The following is a 21,660-nucleotide window of genomic DNA, read 5'->3' as shown; positions in this document are numbered from 1 at the left end:
GATGCCGCATTCGGATAGACACCTAGAAAAAGTACTTTTGCTTCCTCTCGAAGGCTAAGGAGGAGGGGTGGGGACAAGTAGTAAGAGTCAACCCATGAAAGAGATTGAGGAGATAATGATTAGGCTGAAGATCCGCCGTTAGATATTGATGAAGTATTAGTACATACAAATGATGAAAAAACAAAGGAAGAAATGTATGTGGAAGAAGGAGATGACTCATACGATGATGATGATGATAACTTAATGTATGACTTATTGACTTGTAAATTATATTTCTATTTACTACAATCAATAATAAATAAATAGCTTATTCATTTTGTTTACTTACTAAGTGTTAATTGATATTTGTTAACTATATTATCGAACGTTGATGACTTGATATTTAATTGGTTTTATTTCACTCAAATGTATTTCAAACATATAAAATTTGTTATCTATTGACTTAGGTAAGTTTTCCCTACTTTCTTATATATTTTTTCTTAATTTTTCCTTATTTTTTTGATTTTTTTTTTTTAAATCAAAAAAAGTATATGCAACCGCATATGCAAATATGACAGCATTGGTCATCATCTGAATCATTTCCTTCTTCCACATACACTTCTTCTTTCGTTTCTTTATTATCTATATGCATTAATACTTCATCAATATCCAACGGTAGATCTTCAGCCTGATCATCTTACCATCTTTCTTCTATCTCCTCAATCTCTTCCACAGGTTGACTGCTACTACTCGCCCCCCTCTCATTCGCCTTCCAGCAGAAGTAAAAGTACCTTATCCAGGAGTCGATCCGTATGCAGCATCTTCAACTTGTGCCCATGTTAGGTCCTTACCAGGGTGTGCCGAATCGGTTACGTATCGGCCGTATCGGCCGATACGTAACGGTAACGGTGTGAACCGTTACCCGTTTCGGGGCCGTATCGGCCGATACGATTTTTTGTACCCGTATCGGCTTTTTTTTTTTTTTCATTTTTAGCTCATTTTTTGCTGTTTTTTTGAAACTTTTTGCTTCCAAACTGTTTTTCACTCCTTCTACTACTAATTTCGACCAACCTTAGCTAGGTATTTGAGATAAAAACACATTATATCACAGATTTTTTTGAATCAAAGCTCGGTGGGCCATTTTTCAGAAATTCGTCAAAAATAGGTATTTATACTTTTTTTAATATGTTTTGTTGTTTTAATCATGTCATATGATGTGTTAATCATAGTAGAACATGTTAATGTACATTTTACAGATTTTGGGTGCCATTTAATAATTTTTTAATATTTTTTTCTATTTACGCATGAATTTTGGCCCCTTTTTTTAAAATTCGAAAAATCAAATTTTAATGGTTGTTTTGCTGTTTTAATCATGCCATTTGATGTGTTAATCATAGTAGAACATGTTAATGTGCATTTTACAGATTTGGGGTGCCATTTTATATTTTTTTAATATTTTTTTCTATTTACGCATTTATTTTGGCCCTTTTTTTGAAAATTCGAAAAATCATTTTTAATGATTCTTTTGTTGTTTTAATGACGTCATATGATGTGTTAATCATAGTAGAACATGTTAATGTGCATTTTACAGATTTGGGGTGCCATTTTATATATTTTTTATATTTTTTTCTATTTACGCATTTATTTTGGCCCTTTTTTTAAAATTCGAAAAATCAATTTTTAATGTTTCTTTTGCTGTTTTAATGACTTCATATGATGTGTTAATCATAGTAGAACATGTTAATGTGCATTTTACAGATTTGGGGTGCCATTTTATATATTTTTTATATTTTTTTCTATTTACGCATTTATTTTGGCCCTTTTTTTGAAAATTCGAAAAATCATTTTTTAATGATTCTTTTGCTGTTTTAATGACATCATATGATGTGTTAATCATAGTAGAACATGTTAATGTGCATTTTACAGATTTGGGGTGCCATTTTATATTTTTTTATATTTTTTTCTATTTACGCATTTATTTTGGCCCTTTTTTTGAAAATTCGAAAAATCATTTTTTAATGATTCTTTTGCTGTTTTAATGACATCATATGATGTGTTAATCATAGTAGAACATGTTAATGTGCATTTTACAGATTTGGGGTGCCATTTTATATATTTTATATATTTTTTTCTATTTACGCATTTATTTTGGCCCTTTTTTTGAAAATTCGAAAAATCATTTTTTAATGATTCTTTTGCTGTTTTAATGACATCATATGATGTGTTAATCATAGTAGAACATGTTAATGTGCATTTTACAGATTTGGGGTGCCATTTTATATTTTTTTTATATTTTTTTCTATTTACGCATTTATTTCGGCCCTTTTTTTGAAAATTCGAAAAATCATTTTTTAATGATTCTTTTGCTGTTTTAATGATGTCATATGATGTGTTAATCATAGTAGAACATGTTAATGTGCAATTTACATATTTGGGGTGCCATTTTATATTTTTTTATATTTTTTTCTATTTACGCATTTATTTCGGCCCTTTTTTTGAAAATTCGAAAAATCATTTTTTAATGATTCTTTTGCTGTTTTAATGATGTCATATGATGTGTTAATCATAGTAGAACATGTTAATGTGCATTTTACATATTTGGGGTGCCATTTTATTTTTATTTTTTTTATTTTTTTCTATTTACGCATGAATTTTGGAACTCAAAAATAATTGCAAACACCTAAATGTAAGATATTTTCATATTACATTCATTCTAATATATCTATCATTGATAGTAGATAGTTAGAAAATTAAATATATGAATTTTGTAGTCAAATTCAGGTTATCTGGTTCATAAATTCATCAGATAGTCCGATACAACTTCTCACCAAAGAGTGGACCGTTACACCACCATAAACATGTTCCAATTTATAAATGAATGCATATTTGGAATGCTTAGAATATTCCGGATTTAATCCATATTTTTTCATATTTTTTTGACAAAAAAAAATTTTTGCACCGTTACGGGCCGTTACGCCCCCGTATCACCGTTACGCCCCCGTATCCGTATCGGTTTTGAAGGTCACCGTTACGCCAACCGATACCGATACGGGACACCTTGGTCCTTACTAGCAAATATTAGGTCGTCCATCTCCACGAGCTATTCATTATTTGCATTCAGTTCATTTAAGCAAATAGAGTCAAAGAAACTAGGCTTTTCTTTCTTAGTCTGGAATCGTTCTCGCAATTTCTGATTGTATTAGATGGAGACTAAGTCATTGAGCTTCTTTTGCTTAAGGAGATTCATTTTTGTTAGTGTGAATCTACATGAAAGAAAATGTATTTGGCATTAGCTATTTAACTAATTCGCTTACACTTACAAATTACAATTACCAAACGGTAAGTCAGTAACATACTAACATATTAACATTTTCATTCCAAACTTATCATCTCGAACGTGCTCCAGTTGCGCTCACAACTACTAGCAGAACATGTGAGTCCAAGAATCCCCATGACCAGCTTCTTTAGAACCGGATCCTTCCTGTTCGAGTCCACTCCATAGGCAACCCACCAGTCAACTAAGAAAAACAGTTTAAGTAGGTTAGACTTTGTAAATTATATTGTAAAAAAACTATTTGTATGAGAGCTTAGACATACTACTTAATGGGCAATTTCATTGTTCGATATTTGATGACGATATCTCTTGAGAATATGGCATCACTCTTTATATAGAAATTCCAGTAAAACTGAAATCTTGAACAACTGTTCTTCTCTATCTGGAATCATTCTTTTCAACATGTCAATAAATCTAACCATATGTATAGTAAGTGTTTCTGCCGGATCAAGAGAAGCGAATAAACAGGCTGGGTTAAGAATGTACGCATCCGAATACAATGGAGATGATATTTGGTTGCCCCATCTTCTATCTATAATATCTATAATGGGCTTGTAATCGCATTCTCTATAGTTAAAATGGTCCATGATCTTATTTCTTGTCATCTCAATCGCATCATATATGTAACCCATTAGAAGCGTCTCATCCATGTCCACCAATCGCAACACAATGGCAAAGGACTCGGATTCTTTTAGCGCCTTTACCACTTTTGTCCAAAAACTTTGCGAAATGATTATTTGTTGAACATGTTTCCCTTCAGCTTTCTTTGACTAATGCTAACTTGTAAAATCGGTCGACACTACAAAGCTTATAAATTTCGATTTTTTACATATAATTTTTATAGTGTTAAGAAGATTGTAGTGAAACAGGTGACTGTTGGATGTAGCAAATTACCCCCAATGTGTTTCCTCATTCACTAAGAAGAATGGCATGTTTATACATAAGGATCATAACTCTTCTAGTCCTTGCAATCACTTTAAAAATTAACCTACATATATCTTATAATATCATATTAACATAATGGGCCGTACAAGAGGGTCCAAAATAAATGGCGCCTCTTCTCCATGAGAAGACGACTAGCGGCTACATATGAGGCTACGTTGTCTGTAATTACCTGAAAAATGTATTCCTCGCCTATTTGCTTAATTACACTATCTAGTAATTTAAACAAGTAATCTCCAGTATGTAAATGGCCCAATGCATCTGCGGACTTTAAGAACATTGTCTCAGCTGGACAATTCACTAGAAAGTTAATAAGAGACCGATCGGATTTATCGGTCCATCCATCGGCTATGCGTGAACACCCAAACGTTTTCTACAATTCCTTATATTCGGCTCTAAAGGATCATGTATAATCAACTTCAACTTTGAGGCACATCTCCCTTATTTCATGATATGAATAAGGTTTAAGCCCAGGTCCAAATTGACCTATAGCCTCAACTATAACTTTGAATATTCTCGATTTAACTGCGTTGAAAGCAATGCTAGCTTAGTAAACCATGTAGCAATATATTGAATAGTGGTTTTCCATTTTTTGTTTATACCGGCTTTCTAAAGTTATTTGAGCCGACCCTTTGCCCTGACCCTTTTGGTCGACCACACCCTCAGGGTGTGGTCTACATCATCTATCCATGGGCGCATGCCCTCAGGCTCTTTTCGAAGTCATTGGTGGTCTAGACTAGCCTATCAGAGTAGGGGAGTAGCGCTAGCTTCATTTACATTAACTACATTTATATCTTCGTACGCATCTTGTTCCATATATTCCTCTTGACGTAGGGCATTATCACATCTCTTTCTCGATTGTTTATCCACATACTCCATGATCTCCCTTCGGATTTCTGAAATAATTTTGTCACATGTTTTGCATTTGACCTCGGTAAATATTCAAGTTGTTGCATGTGCCGCACAATGCCACCGGAACCCACGTACCTACATAACTCACATACTATGTGAATCTTATCCATAGCACTCCGATAGTGCTCATACTTCTAACCCGGGTCATTTGACTTGGGTTTCAAAGAGGAAGATTGGGAACAAGATATGATTTTGTGTGTGTGTGTGTGCGTGTGTTGATTCTTCTTATTATAACTTGTAAGTTGGAAACTTGTAAAAACTAAAAACTAAAATAAAGTAACGAGTCAAGACTAGAAAGATGGGAGAGGGTGAGAGAGAATGAGAGATGGGGAGGGAGAGAGAGAATAAAGATAGCGAGAGGAGAGGGGGAGAGGTAGAGAGTTATACTTACACACTTAAACAAGTAATAGTAGAAAGGGAGAAAAAAGAAAAGGAGAAAGAGAGGGAGTTAGAGTTACACTTGTAGGAAAAGACGAAAAAGAGGGGGGGGGGGAAGAGAGAGAGAGAGTTACACAATTACAAAATCTAAAATTCGGAAATATATTCTTGTCTTGACTCTTGAATGTTGTAGACTTGTAGCTATAGTCTTGTACTCTTGTTGCTCTTGTATAATATAAATTCTTGCCTTCTTTGAACTATTACTTGATTCTTAAAAGTTGAAAATCATAAATCTTCTTGTAAGTTATAACAAACTAAGAATAAATAATGTCTCGAGTCTCTTGACTCTTGAATGTAGAGAGAGAGAGAGAGAGAGAGAGAGAGAGAGGAATGTAGAGATTAGAGAATGATGAATGAATGTAGATTGGTAAAATAGAAATGAGAATGCAGAGAATGATTAAAGAGATAGAGAAATGAGAATAAAGATTAATGAATAATGACTAACGTAATGAGTGACTAAAGAGATATAGAAATGAGAATGATGATTGATAAATGAATGTAGATTGTAGAATAGAAATGATGATAATGTAGAGATTAAAGAGATACGGAAATGAAATTAGAATAGAAATTAATGAATAATGAGTGACTAAAGAGAGAGAGTAGAAATGAGAATGACAAATGAATGTAGACGTAGTTACTACCTGTTAGTTATGTAGATTGTAGATTGTAGATTGTAGAAATGAGAATCTACGAAGATATAAAAATGAAATGAGAAGGAATGTAGAGAAAATGTAAAATGTAGAGAAAGAGAGAGAATGTATCATTATGAATGAATATTATGTAACTAGAGAATGAATATGATAAATAAGAGAATGTACAAAATGAAACGAATGAGAATTATGAGATGTGGAAAATGAAATGATATCTAGAAACTAAAAAGAGATAGATGTGGAAAATAAAATGTGAGACTTGACTTGGAATTCGATTTTGATGTATTCTTGCTTCTACTTTCTTGAATCTTGATTGAAACTTGAAAGAAGATGGATCTTGAGCCTTAGAGACTTCGAATTTTAGAGTTAAGGGATGGAGAATGTAATTAGTAAGAGAGAATGCAAGATTTGAGACTTTGAAAGTGTATGAGAGTAGAGAGAGAGTTTGAGTGCATGTAGAATGAATGCCTTTTTATAGGGAAAAAGGCTGGATTTTGAAATGAAAAAAATAAAAAGAAAATAAGTTTCAAAAGGTCAGATTTCTTACCGTTGGGCAAATATATGATTGCATACATCGCATATTGTTGCACATTACAACATGCGATCACATATGTGCAGGGATCGCATATGCGATTTTCCTTGAACTGTGCACATATGCAAATGTGCAGTCACACATTACAACACTGGCGATGAAGACTACTACACTCTGATCCAGTTTGTAGAGCATCGTTGAAGCCAAAAGGAAGATCTCATGCCTTGGAGGAAGCCACAACCATCTCTAAAAGGGCAGCAAGAGTTGATCAATCTTGTTCAGTGGTGAACTAGAACTCATGGGGAGTATGAGAGGGAGTAGAAAGGGTAGAAGAGCTAGATCAGTTTTCATATGAGTCATCAGCAACAATGTCCGAGGGCAGGGGGACCAACTGAGGAGATGGCAGATTAAAGAAGTGTGTTGTAAATCGAAAGCTCATATCATCTCGCCACAAGAGACTGAGCTGGCTAACTGTGATAGGAAGATGTTGGATTCAGTATGGGGTTACAAAACCAAAGAGTGGGTATTTTTTAATGCGGTGGGAACTGCCGAAGGAATTGTGGTAGTCTGGGATTTGAAGTATTTGGTAGAGGAATGGTGGGGAAGGATTACTTTGCATCAGTATTTCTAAAGGATGCATCAGGGAATTTCATATGACTATTTACTGTTGTTTATGGGCCGACATTTTGGGCTGGATTGAATGAGCAGGAAAGAAGCAACTTTCCAGGGTGTGTGTGGGGTGATTTTTAAGGTGACAAGATTCACATTTAAAAAATCTAGAGTGGGCAGAATCACCGGCAGTGTAAGGTACTTCTCGGAGTGGGTGACTTCTCACGAATTACTTCAGCTTGCAACAGGGCAGTTAAACATATGTTGTTGAATGGGCAGGAAAATCTTATCATGTCCAAGATCGACGTGCTCTTTGTTTCGTGGAGGTGGGTGGAAAAATACCCATTGGTGTCCCCCGAAGTCAGTGTCTAATCATTGCCCTATTGTGCTCGAGGTGGAGGTTGAGAATCGGGGGCCAAGGCCGTTTAGATTCGAGCTATCTTGGTTAGAAGTGGAAGGCGTCCCGGGGCTAGTGAAGGAGGGGTGGAGGTCTTTGGAGGTGGAGGGTTTTGCGGGCTTCAGGGTATGCCAAAAGTTGAGCATGTTGAAAAGCAAAATTAATTATTGGAAAGGGGGGGTCTTGGGGAATTGGGAAACCGAAGTGGGAGCTATACTCGAGGGCATCCAGGAGATTGACATGAAGAGACGGAACTATCAAAGGACAATACATCATTAAGGTTGAAGCTAATCCAAGATTGTTTGAACTGACTGGGGGAGGAAGAAATCAAGTGGCGTCAATAATCGATGGTAGTTTGGCTCAAGGAGGGGGACAAAAGCACAATTCTTCCAGTGTTGCAAGTGCTCGGACTAGGAGCAACAAGATTGGCAGTGTGGTAGTGGATGGGAGAAGAATAGAAAGGAGAGATCAATTGTGCGAGGCAATAGTACAATTCTATGAAAGAATGCTAACTGAGAAAGGATGGGTTAAGTGGTGGTTAGATAACTTGGAATTCAGTAGTCTATCAAATGATGAAGTTGAAGCCTTGGAGAATCCCTTCACTGAGGAGAAGTTAAGGCAGCTGTGGATTCATTAGAAAAGGATAAGGCACCAGGGCCAAATGGTTTTCCAGTAGCTTTCTTTCAGCTGTTTTGGGATACATCATAGGGTTCATGATAGAATTTTTTTTAAAATGAATTGGCTGTTGGCTAACATATGAGTGTCATTTATTGCGATTATCCCAAAAGTAATTGGCGCAAAAAGCATAAGGATTATAGGCCAATACATATGATAGAGAGGTCCTATGAGATACTTGCAAAAACTTTAGCTACAAAATTTAAGGCAGTGCTTGATTATAGTTTTTCCCACTCCTGTTGTAATCGATGACGTCCTCGCAACATACTCTTGAATGGACTGTATGCTAACTCATCGCAACTCTTTTGGTAACAAGTCCTTCCAAGTAATTTCTGTCCTGTCCTTCGTAATTTTTTCAACTATCACAAGTCCTCTCTCTCTCTCTCTCTCTCTCTCTCTCTCTCTCTCTCTCTCTCTCTCTCTAAAAATTTAAAAAAAAAAAAATCATGACCTGCTTAGGGTCGCATCATCAAAGTCCTTTTAGAATTTTGATAATTTTCAGTTCTCCAACAGTGAACCGACCCTAGTTGGTATAAGGCTTAGATGAAGATGATCTTTCTCCAACAGTGCCCTTCTTTTAACAACTCAAGAGTGCCCCTTTTGTCTCATATTTCTCTGACATTCTCCAAAAATGCACTTTTCTGTCTCATTTTTTCTACAATGATGTCCTTTCCTATATTCCTTTTTATCCAATGATATTATTGCCTCCCTATTTCAGCCATAATTTAGTCACTTCAATTCTGTTTTCACCATTCAATTTGTGTAGGAAAGAAGACTTCATCACCTACTCAGGTGAAAATATGAGTATGAATGGACGAAAATCATGGAGGAAATTGAGCTCCAAAATGGTAACAAGATTAGGTTGGGATAGTAATTCAAGTTTGAGATGTGTTGGATATCTTTCAGAGAGGCATATTAATATTATCGATGAACATTAGGTGCAAAATAGTCCGAATGTGAGGTTTCTCTATAAATTATAGACATTAGGATCCATTAGCTTGAACCAGATATGGCGGCTTTAAATCGAAAGATCTGCCGAGGTTTTGAATTCTACCACACCTAGTATAAGCTTAAAGATGCTCAATCACAATTTTCAGAGATGCATGCCATATTTGAGAAGTACACACCTTCCCACAACTGAAATCTCTCTCCAACCCTAAATCAATGATTCAAGAACCAGACAATGCAGATGTTGAACCAGAACTGGACACGAAAACAATTCTTTTGAGACAGGTCAAGTGGTGGTTACCCATTTCGAAGCTGACAGTTCAGATAAGCCTGGTGTCCTCAAATACGCAATCAAAGTTGCTCATGCCCAGGGTTTCTAGATGATTCCTTATGTTGAGGAATGCTCACCTACACGCCAGTTCTCACGAGAACTCGTGAGAACTTTTTCGGAACTCATCACACGTAATGTGGGTCCAAAATCTGAACTGTCCATGTGATGCAACACCCCATGAAACCCCTAGGGCCCAACTTTCCCTCCGATCCAAAACTTTGGTGGGCCATGAAAAAAGGAAATAGTTTCCTCCCTTGATTTGTCTCTCTGTTTTGCCATGGCCCACTAAAGTTTTGGATAAGGGTAAAAGGTCGGGCCCCGGGGGTTTCATGGCGTGCTGCATCACATGGACGGTTCAGATTTTGGGCCCACATCACGTGTGATGAGTTCTGAAAAAGTTCACACCAGTTCTCGTGAGAACTAGTGCGCAGGTGAGCATTCCTCCCTCATGTTTATTATGAGCCCTGTGTTTGGGAAGTTTCCCGTTGTTTAGGGATGAGCTGTTTTGCTCTTTGTATTTGCATTTCCTTTTGGTGTTCACTGCTGCCTTTTTTCAATAAACTACCATTCTTCAGAAGAAGTAGTTGTTACCCATTTCCTTCAAACATTCATGCACTTCCATCAAAAATGAGCCCATGATCTCCCTTCAAATGTCAAAGGAATTATCCACTTTGTCAAAGGCATTTTGGATGTTTAACCTGTTCATTTTGTGTTTATTTGCTTATTGTATTTTAAGTAGATGCACAATGTTGGAAAACATTTGACCCAGTTACATTGTACAAACAGCTAACAAAAATGAATTGATGTGCACTCGAGTTTGTAAAACATTTCCACAAACCTAAACCTAAGACCTTTTTGAAAACTACACCCTCACAACCAAACACGATTCAAGACCATTGCTGCTCCAAGTAGCTTCCCTTGCTTCCCTATCTGCTCTCTATTTAGCTAGCTAAAAACATATATTACAATGAAAAAGGAAGCTATACAAACTGAAAGCAAGAATGTTCTTTTCTTTTATCGGCTCAAAAGCAAGGATGGTTTACACTAATTATGAGATAGAAAAAGCAAAGTGAGTTCCAATTTAAGCCATCGAAAAGGAAATTCTTGTTATCTAGAATATCCTACTTTGCATTGACAAGAAAAGATTAAAACTCACCACGGCATTATGCCATATGCCTGCACAATATATACGAAGGGCGGTGAAGGGAGGTAGACTCTGCAGCAGTTCATAGTTGAAAGCAACCAAAGCCCCCGGAAACAGGATTGCTAGAAATATGGCTATGTATTCAATGTGCATGCCCTCACTGTTTTTTGTAGCAGCGGTGCCTACAGCACCAGCAATGAGAATCCAGCATTGCAATTTTCAAAATCTGAAATCCCAGATCCTCAATTTGCCCATAGCTTTTTCACTGTCATATGCTGATGATACTAATCACTTATGAGCATAACAAATATCATGAAACAAAAAATTCAGTCCTTCAATTCACGGTGATTATGAGCAAACAAATAAAAGGTTAATGCACTTGCAGATTAATCAAACTCAGGAGAAAAAACCTACAATGTTCAGATGACTCCCTTTGAGTTCATTACTGTCATCATCATCAAAGCCTTATCCCAACTAACTGGGGTCAGCTTTACGAATCCTGTTACGGTGACTCCCACTGGGATCATTAGAGCCCAGAAAGACTTGCTAATGGGATAAAGTTCTTCCCCTTCTAATGAATATATTGCAAACCCATGGAATAAGCATTCAAAATGGAGTCATAAAAGCATTTTTAAAAAATGCTATGGTGTTTATCATCATTTTTTTAAATGCCCTTTCGAAGGCTTAGATCTCTATCTAGAAATCAGATAGATGCCCTATTATTGGATGTGAATAAATAGTTAGGAGAGGGGATATGTTAAGTCTCTCCATCACTTCTTTTAATGGTAAGTGAAATTTTATTAAGAAAGCAATGAAAACAAAACAAACACTCCAGGGTGCTGCCTTGAAGGGGCTGATGATGAGAGATCATTGATTCCATTACAAGAATCACTGCCACCAAATTTCCTTGATTCGATCATGTCTACATCTGAGAAAAGGCTTTTAAATCCACAGCTCAATTAATCTCTACTCCTAGCCTTTTGGAATATCTCGGTATGCGTTTCATATATGTTACCAAACATTCTATTATGGTATTCCTTCCAGATACCCAAGCCCAACTAACAAAGCAAGATGCCACAATAGGTTCCTCCTTGTACGCGAGCAGCCCCATGCAATGCCTGGATAAAGGCTTCAATATTCCATGGCATCACCCAAACCATCCCAATTCCATTACATAAATAAGTAATATCTTTAATATGACATTTATCATTTATGAATTGGAACAATTTCCAACATTTTGGAGAATCTAGGCACAAATTTATGTTTTATTATTCCATCAAGCAAGAATACTATAATCCCACCAATCATCTGGTAACAGTTCTATGAGCAAGGAACCACAAATGTTTCCAGTAAGATTGGCATGAACGAAATCAGCAGAATCTTCAAGAAATACAAGACAGCAATCCCAACATTTCAGTATCTACCAAGTCAGTCACACTTATCAGTGCATGCCATACCATTGTCACCTTAATCACCCATCCCCCACATTTCCAGTCCAAATCACGCATCCAGATTATGGTTCTACACTCTTAGTGTTCATTAAGTTGTAATGTAAATGTATAAGGTAGTGTTTTATATTGATCTATGGAGCAGCATGCATACATAATAACACCGTGAATGTGGGAATTATAGTAGAAACATTCATTATTTTATATATAAAGTACAATATTAATTCACATATAGAGCTTTATTGATGCAGCCATGCAGGACATGAGATCTACTATGATGAATTGTTGAACTTAGCCAATTAATTATGTAAGCAATTAAAGTATAAAATGAAGGCAGTTCAATCACAAATTGAAGGAATCCCAAACAGTAACTATGCTCAAATTCAGGGTCTAAGGATAATCCCGCAATCCAAAACTATAAAATAAAGCTCAACAAGGACCCATGGTAGTTAAGACTACCATCTAGCATAGGGTATTAGCATCAATTGAATGTAGATTTGATCAATTTGAGACTTGGGGCTCAATTAGGAAACATGGGGTTTTTTAATTTGGGGAAATTTGGAATTAGGGTTAAGGGTTTTGGAATTAGGGTTCTAAGTTAGGGAATTAGGGTGTCCGCAAGGATTAGATGGGGGGAGAAGGGGAAGGAAGAATCACAAGAGGGAAGAGGAAGGATGGCCATACGAACAGGACGGACTGGTCCGTACGATTTGGGTTGATTGTATGGTCAAGCCTAAGGTGGGTTTGAGTTGGAGAGAATTAGGGTTGTGAGATGGGTTAGGGTTGGTGTTGATGGGTTGGGTATGGGATGAGATAAGAAGAAGAAGAAGAAGAAGAAGCTAAGAAAAGAAAAGAGAAGCAGGTCAATACCTTGTTGTTGAAGAAAAAGGGACAAAAGCATAGCTTGTGGCTTCACACTACCTTGGAATCACACCAAGAGATCTCTAATCACAAGAGATTTCCATGAATCATACATGGGAAAGAGATAAGAGCTCTTTTCTTTTTTCACAAAGAATATCATTAAAATAAAATTAAAATTAAAAAAAAAAAAAAAAACCTCTTAAGGCTGGAAGTCCGAGCCTTAAATAGGCTTTTGGGCTGCCAAATTACAATTTTGCCCTCTCAGTTTCTTTTTTGTTCCATATATGTCTCAAACTTCTCAATACATAAAATAAGTGTACCAAATATGAAATAACACCTAATCTATGCTGAAAAAATTGAAATCCTAAAGTATATAATATCCAAGGATGTCCGATGGTGATGGCCCACGATCAACGGTTCGATCAAGTTGTCAACACGATCCAACAATCCGATCATCGTATCGTTGCAATCCAACGGTCCAAATCTCCCAACTAAGCAACCCACATGCATCTTTCTAGTGTAGGGCCTTTGAAGATGCACGTGCATGTGGGGACTTCTACAATGGCTAAAAATTCGATCCAGGCCCAACTGTGAATCCCACCTGAAAATCACCTAGCCACAACGAAGCCACTAGGGCTCTCCTCCTCCTCTGGTGTACTCTATGGGCTCGGATATCCTCATCATTTATTGCATAGACAGGAGCGATCCATATGATCCTGCTCCTTCGATAACAGACATTGGAGTAGCGTACCACATACTAGAGCAATCAGTCATCCATGTAACCATGTGTCATACACCATATGCCACGCTCCCTCAGGCGGTCAAAGATTCCTTGAAATATAATAAGTTGGACATTGCGTTCGACACTGGAAATCATCTAATGTTTTACTGATTACAATTACTTTTGTGCCTAAGCATTAGGCAGATAATTTATGCTTGAGCACAATTTAGCACTAAACTCAGTAAATATGCCAGCATTGTTTTTCACTCTCCTTTCAAGTGCACAGACCCTTACCCTTGTCTTTGACAGGACAACAGAGAATCATCTTAAGCAGGCATACAGCAATATAAACAAAATATAAACACAAATGGATGCCATATATAAAGCAATACCAAAATAATAGTTTGAATGAAACTGTAGACATATATGAGAAAATATAAATGCCAAAGAGGCAAGCTCGAATCTGACCGACGAATGGTATTAAGTTCAAATTTCAAACCATCAAAGACCAGATGTAAGATTTATTATTTCTTTTGTCAAGGTAGCAGCAACTAAGAACTGACCTTGCAGCAGCAACAGCATGACCAAACTCATGAACAGCTATGGATATCAAGGTTGAGATGATCATGTATCCAGCATCGGTGATCGATATTCTCAAACCAGGAACCTGTGTAGCAAATAAATGAAAACTTGACGGATTCATGAATGATCCCAATACCATAGAACCCAGGAAAAGTAAAGGCCACCAACCAAAGGAGAAAGTCCAAACAACATGCCCGTTGAAGCATTCCCATTGTGCACATATAAAGCTCCAACAGATTCCTTCAGTAGGATCTGTCAATTGTGGGAGCGGCCAATCCATCATGCAGTTAGTATCTGATGCATGTAGAGCTCGAATATAGCAAATAAATATAACGTTGAAGGAAAATCAAGGCACTGGGACTTGGGAGAGCATTTATGCATTATATATACACATAAAGTATCACCAAGGTCTCAGGTTCGAACCAATGTTACCTTTCAAAAAAAGGGGGGGGGGGGGGGGGGGGAATTGGGAGAATGTAAATAAAGCAATGTCCGTGCAAGAAAATAGACGCCCGAGGGAACAGTATAATTGTGAACAATTGAGATCATACTTAACCAGAGGCAGGAATGATTGATCTGGCCATTGAGTCATGTGACTGAAACATGTGTAATACAGCAGACAATGAAACATCCAAATTGTGTTAAGTCAAGAATTTGGATGGCAGGGTTATTGATACAATCCTTATCTAATTTATTACCACACAATTCAAAAGACAATGATATGTTGACCAAAGGAAAATAAATAATAATGCTCTTAGAAATGACAGGCAAACAATAACATGACAGCATCCAATGCATATAGATGAGAAATAGCGTATATTTTTCTAACCACAGTAGCTCCAATTAATGCGATGATGCTAAATCCAACCCCGATTGCAAACCAAACTCGTAAAAACCTGTGGGCAATAGAAAATCCTCAAAGTTTCAGTAAATTTGACAAGCTTGTGCATTGAAAAAAAAAATAGCAACAAAAAGGGGAACAAAGTGCTTCAGAAAAGGAGGTTTTTTTTTTTAAGGAATAGTGTAAATGATGTTGAATAGTCACTATAAACGTGATATAGCAAAACCATCCAGGACAGCTTTTAAGTCTATTTCATGGGGAAGCAGTGCGAGCTAACAATCTATGTTAGGATCCCACGAAGAGAAATGGGGCCACAGAACATGAGCTAATGGCATTTTCTGTGATTCCGAAAGCCAGAGACTGAATATTTGGATAAGTTTGACAATCATGCCAGCAGGTTGCATGCCAGCATGCAGTCATGCACCATATCTCTAACATCCAAGCTGTTTATCAGGCAAACCAATCGATTTAAGTAGTGGTTTCCGAGTGTGAGTCACCTGGGTCCGCACCAATGTCATGACTCATATCGATTTGCACTAGAACCAAGTCATATCGGATGATTTCTCAAACTATGGGCAAAACCCATCATGTAGATTCCAGGCATACAAAACAGGCCAGCACACTCATCAGGTAGGCCACAAGTGAAGGCCACCTTATGAACGGCTCAAATTTAGCACACGTGTAGATAGGTGCGCGGATCAAGATGTGAGGAAAAGATTGGCAACGTCGTTTTTTTTTTTTTTTTTTGCATTGTTTAGTAAAAGCTTCTAACAGCCAGCATACATAATTGTCCATATGAGCAGTCCAAAATATTTGATGTATGACAATTAATATGAGATGAGGTTCTGACACTTGAATAATTTCTTGGTGAAATGTGTTTTTCATGTGCTATATAGTCCTTTAAATGGATTGCAAAGCTCGTACTAACGAGCAGATGCTGGTATCTTTCCTCTAATGAGGTTATAATTCGAGTTACGATGCACATGTAGTATTCCACCAAATGTGTCTCACTTTTGCCAAATCCAAGCCTCATATCAAGTAGGCCACATATTGTAGATGCCTTTTTAAAAGAGGGACGATCCATCCAGTGCACCACATGTGTGTGAAGGAATGGACAAATGAGGAGAGACTAACCAGTGGCTCACACTCACTATACATGTGGTCCACCTGACTTTGGATCAACTTGACTTTCTGGAAAAGAAATCTATAGACCGGAATATAGGTGGTGGACTGGTTTTATGGATTCTAACCTCCAAAAGTGGCCGGCTAGAGATGCTTCCACGCTGAAGCATGTGTGGTTGCTTGCATCCTAGAGTACTTCCTTGATGCAGGTGTTCATAGAGAAATGAGCCTAGGGGTGCAGCTGGCCAGGTGCACCAAATGGGTAACCGAGCTAGGTATGGGTGTAGCTAAACAGGTGTGAGTGTGTGTTTTTTTAGCCTAATTAATAAATGGGCCGGGTGTGGGTATACACCAACCCATACCCAAACCCGAGTATATATAAATAAATAAATAAATAAAAAATTATATATGTATGTATTCCATTCAAACTAAAAGGGAAATTTTTTACAACAGCGGTAAGACTAGACATGCTTTATGGAAGAAAATATTGGGTAGTTTGATGGGGACACCACGCGCATACACACGCCCCCCTACGCACGTACGCAAGGAAGAGGAGGGCCCCACCATCGATCTGGATCGATGACAACGTCCAAGGAGGACCTCCTAACTAGAGGACTACGTTTTTGTTCATTGGAGTAGACTTGATAGCCATGTAAAGCCCACCATGGGTTCTCATGATCGTGGCCCACTGATCTAATTAATCTCGTATTTTATGTTTTGTTTATTATTGTCATTAAAAGTATCATGGATAGTTTAGATTACTTTGATTAGTTATTATTTTTAATTACTTCATCGCCAAGTAATAGGCTGCGCAAATGGCGCGAGTTTTGGGGTATAGGATTTTATTATAAATAGGCACCCCTTGTAGTCTTTTTTTCTCATTGAATATTAATAAAAATTCTTGCGTTTTTCTACTCCTCTGAGCTTCTGAGTTGTGGAAATCAAATTGGGTGTGAAACCCTCCCTTCCTCGAAGAGCTGACTACCGTGGTGCGAAGCCACATTTATCCCGATTCACTCCCATCTTCTACCATCCATACTTCTCATCCCCTACAACTATCTACGCTTCAAATTCGTCCTTTATTGCAACAATTTTCTCCTCTACAGCAGAATTCCAAAATCTGACCCTGCAAGATGGCTGAAACTTCGGCGGAGCACCACGCATAGACCGCACATCGGATTGGCCCGAAAATCGGAGGTTTTGGAACCCACCCCTAGCCAACCAGACTCAAGGAGTTGGTTTCTGGATTCAAGGCCCTCTCACACGTGCGGCCAGGCCCCTGCACATGTGCGTCAAGTCTGGCCCACTGTCCGCGCGCGTGGACTGTCGCCAGGTTCAGATTTCCCACCTCTTTCATCCCTCTTGTACTTGCTTTCCATAACACTAACCCTATATTGCATTATTTTCAATTTATTTGCCCATTTTTCCAATCCTAGGGTTCTCTAAATTGAAACCTGTGAATCCCTTCGATTAAGGACAGATTGTTGTGCATGTGTGGATGAATTTACTTCCCTTTGAGTATCGTTTGGTTCATAATTTTTATTGATCCAACCCTAACATGTGTAGGTCTGGACCCACATAGATTCCCCTTGATTGAATGTTTGAGCTTTTGTGTGCGATATGGAATTTGTATAATTGTTTCTAAACTAACGTGATCTTAAGCCTGAAAGTCTTGCACATCATATTTGAATTTCATGTCCTGCATCATAGTTAAGGAACAACGCATTCATAGGATGAGCGCAGCTAAAATGGGGATGCTAAGGTGGATGAGTGGCAAGATGAGGAAGGATAGAATTAAAAATGAATGCATTTGAAGGAACTTAGGAGTTGCACTAATGGGTAATAACATGAGGGAAAGTAGTCTTAAATGGTTTGATCATGTCCAATGGAGACCAAGAACAGCGTTGGTCAGAAGGAGTGAGTTGGTACAAAAAATAAAAATTGCAAAACAAAAAAGAATCAATGTGTCGATTCCAGCCCTTTATAGCAGGGTTTTTCTTAACGAATGGGTTTTTTCTTCCATTTTTCAAGAAACATGAGTTTTAACTTAACTTGCTTACCTAGAATTCACTGAACTTATCGAACTAACTTCTCATTAATGTATTGCTTCATCGAGATCCAAATCACGATGTAATTTTCTTGTTCCTGAATGGGCCTCTTCAATTCTTTTAGGTTTATGCTCTACTCCGGGTTAAATGCTCTAAAAGGGCAAGGGGAAGGCCTAAATGGGTGTGGATGGGGTAGTGAGAAAAGGTTTTAATGACTTATAGTATAAGTGAAGGTCTAGCCCTTGATGGAGTGGAATGGCAGAACAGGGAACAGGGAACAGGGAACAGGGAACGGGGAACAGGATTCATGTAGCCAACCCCAATTAATTGGGATAAATCTTAGATGATGTTGATAAATGTATGTGAACCGCCTAGATCAAACCTACCAACCATCAATTTTGATATGGACATGTGGCTCACTAGAGGTGTGAAATGGCTTGTGGTGCACGTGCCAACATGTAGGATATGTGTAGAATTTATATGCCAAATCAAAAGTCTTCATGTAATATTTATACACCAAATCAAGAGTTGTACTAAAATGGGGAGTTACTTGGTATTTGGGTTGTGTATGATGCTTGATGCACATGCACTCAAATTGTACACATGGCAAACAATATCTCTAATTAAACCAAGAAAATGTGGGAACCATTGTCACTAAGTAACAGTCCCAAAATCAAATTGGTTGAACAAACCTAAGCTGTGATTCAGGCCACTTATTTGTTGAAATAGGGCCATCATATTTAGAGTTGGGCATCGTGTCAAGTCGGAACGAGATAGGGCTGACCCGAATTGATCCGGTTTTGAAATAGACTTGTCCCGAACTCAACCCGACTCGGTACCAAGTCCAATATGCCTGACCCAATCCGAGTTCGAGTCTGGCCTAGACTAATCCGGACCAAGTATGACCTGGTCACAGGTACCGAGTCGGGTCGAGTCAGCACTGAGTCGGGTCAAGTACAGCAAGTATCCACAGTGCACCTATCGGAATTGCAGCCTCTTCATCAGCTACACGGTGTCTCAGATCTAAAACATCAAATCTGGGGTCATATATATATATATATATATGTGTGTGTGTGTGTGTGTGTGTGTGTGTGTGTGTGTGTGTACAGGTCGGGTTTCGAATCGAGTCGAGTCAATACTGAGTTGGATTTCGGGTTGACTCGAGTCGAGTTACTGGGTGACCCGAACTCAACTCGGTTTGAGTTCGGATTGGATGAAGTCTACTCGGTTTGGATCGACTCACCCACTCGGTTCGGGTCGAGTCGGGTCAAGTCTAAACGAGTTGGACGAGTCAAGACTCAAGTCTGCTAAATCGAGTTGTTTTGTGCCCAGCTCTAATCATATTTTTCATTTTTTGACTATCCAAAAACCTTTAGTCAATCCAATAAACATATAATCAAACAAGCTTAACTTTCGGTTCATTCTACATCTAATCTATAGCCAACAATTAAACAATTTATATTCTAACTCGTACTCCAAGTATGTAGTTTCACTGAGATAGTTTTTATCTTTTGATCATGTGATGGTTTAAAAACAACATGAAGTTACTTATCTATTTTTAATCCAAAATAACGTGTTGTAATGCTATATTTTATTTTATTTTATCAAAAAACTTTAGTTTCTTTATTTCATTATAAAATTTTGATCTTTTGAGTTAACGGTACATGTGTGTTTTCTTAATCTCAAATCATACATCAGTACTAATACACTAATGGCCCAACAACACCCTGGAGAGTACCGGTATAGGTGCCCATTTTAGGCCCAACAAAGTTACAGTTATAGGTATGGGTGCAATGCCCACTGGTGGGTATGGGTATGGGTATGGATACCCCTGTATCTGGCCCAAAGCCAGCCCATTGACACCCCTATATGAACCATGGTAACTTGCTCTAGGTATATAATAAGGGTTGTTTCCACAAACCTAGAGCCATGCGGATCAATCCTTCATGATATTCATCATGTCCATCAGGAACAATACCCCATTTTAACCATTGAACCTAAAAGTCATGATCATCCAAAACTTGGGTAGGCAACGCCACAGGAAAATAGTTCGGATGGAATGCCCACCCTTAGTTTTGTGTAGGATGGTTTTGTGTAGGACCCACAGTGGTGTTCATATGCCATCCAATCTATTCATCTAGTGCGCCTCATCAGGATGAAAGAATTACCCAAAAATCACAGTATTCCAAAAATCAGGGGGCCATAAAAATGTGAACTTAAAAGGGGTTTTTTTTTTCACTTAAGTGTTGAATCATCCTGAATTTTGGAATCAAGGGCCAAAACAGGGGTATGTACCTAGCATGAGGTACCCAAGTGTTTTCCCAGAGAAATGAACACCTACGACCAGTTATAGTTTAACATACAGACCTTTGATACAAGCCTTACTCCCTTCAAAATATGTGGTATTTTCAGGTGGAAGATTGGAAATCAACGTTATGAATGCATGAAGCAACAAAAGAGGAGCAAAGGTTGTACCCTACAACCGCTTGTAAGTGATCAGTACTCAATTGTATGCATCTGTGTAGCTGTAGAAGAGATACCTTGCATGTTTACGCCCTAAAGAAAACAGAAGTTCGTTGAAGGTAGAAATCTTGAAGTCGCAGTACCTGAAATAGAGAGGAAGAGATGCATTCAACCAGTCGGCAAGATTAAGGGCTGCGATTGCACGATAGAAGAGGAGGTCGAGAGAGAGATACCAGCAGGAGGTGGTGTGGGAAAGGTGAGTTGTACGGAGAGGGAGCAGGGTTTGTGCCCTTGCGGACCTTCGCCATCGCCCGCCTGCCATGCTTGCTTCTCTTGCTTTTCCCTTCCGAGATATCTCGCTGCTTTACAGCCGCGATGGAGATCGCGGATTTCATCCAACCCCCGCCGTCTCTAGCTTGCGCAGTTGCGTGGCGGGCTCACCGTAATGTATCTTTATGTATGCCGTCCGTTCCTTTTCTCAAATCATTTCAGGGCCTGTTTGATTTTTCGGCTCAACTGTAATTCGCATGTAAATGTAAATGGGTAATAATTATTTACCCAGGTTATTACCACGAATGTGACAACTTACTGTTTTTTACACTTAAAGTGAGAAATTTACAACATCAATGTGAGGCTATCATAATGTATGTTACTTATCCACGCCGCTCATTTGTTGTGCCAGC

General features: G+C 38.0%; 1 protein-coding gene across 5 annotated transcripts in view; it reads right to left on the bottom strand.

The window, feature by feature from the left end:
* LOC131245547 (membrane-bound transcription factor site-2 protease homolog) overlaps positions 1-21,435 on the bottom strand; it is a 32,292-nt gene extending 10,857 nt beyond the window's left edge. The window contains exons 1-6 of one of the 5 annotated variants that reach the window (XM_058245081.1): positions 21,211-21,435; positions 21,055-21,120; positions 15,333-15,399; positions 14,672-14,755; positions 14,485-14,588; positions 10,904-11,051 (exon numbers count right to left, since the gene is read on the bottom strand). In XM_058245081.1, the coding sequence (XP_058101064.1) occupies positions 10,904-11,051; positions 14,485-14,588; positions 14,672-14,755; positions 15,333-15,399; positions 21,055-21,120; positions 21,211-21,299 (558 nt within the window). In that variant the 5' untranslated portion in view covers positions 21,300-21,435. Of the gene's footprint in view, positions 1-10,903; positions 11,052-14,484; positions 14,589-14,671; positions 14,756-15,332; positions 15,400-21,054; positions 21,121-21,210 lie in introns of those variants that run through there. The other 4 variants (XM_058245080.1, XM_058245078.1, XM_058245077.1 and 1 more) reach the window with 4 other exon arrangements.
* Positions 21,436-21,660: the final 225 nt, after the last annotated feature.

This window comes from Magnolia sinica, chromosome 5, assembly GCF_029962835.1.
Source record: "Magnolia sinica isolate HGM2019 chromosome 5, MsV1, whole genome shotgun sequence".
Classification (NCBI taxonomy): Eukaryota; Viridiplantae; Streptophyta; class Magnoliopsida; order Magnoliales; family Magnoliaceae; genus Magnolia; species Magnolia sinica.
Note: the sequence above shows the minus strand (reverse complement) of the source record. Positions and strands in the feature narration are given on the sequence as shown.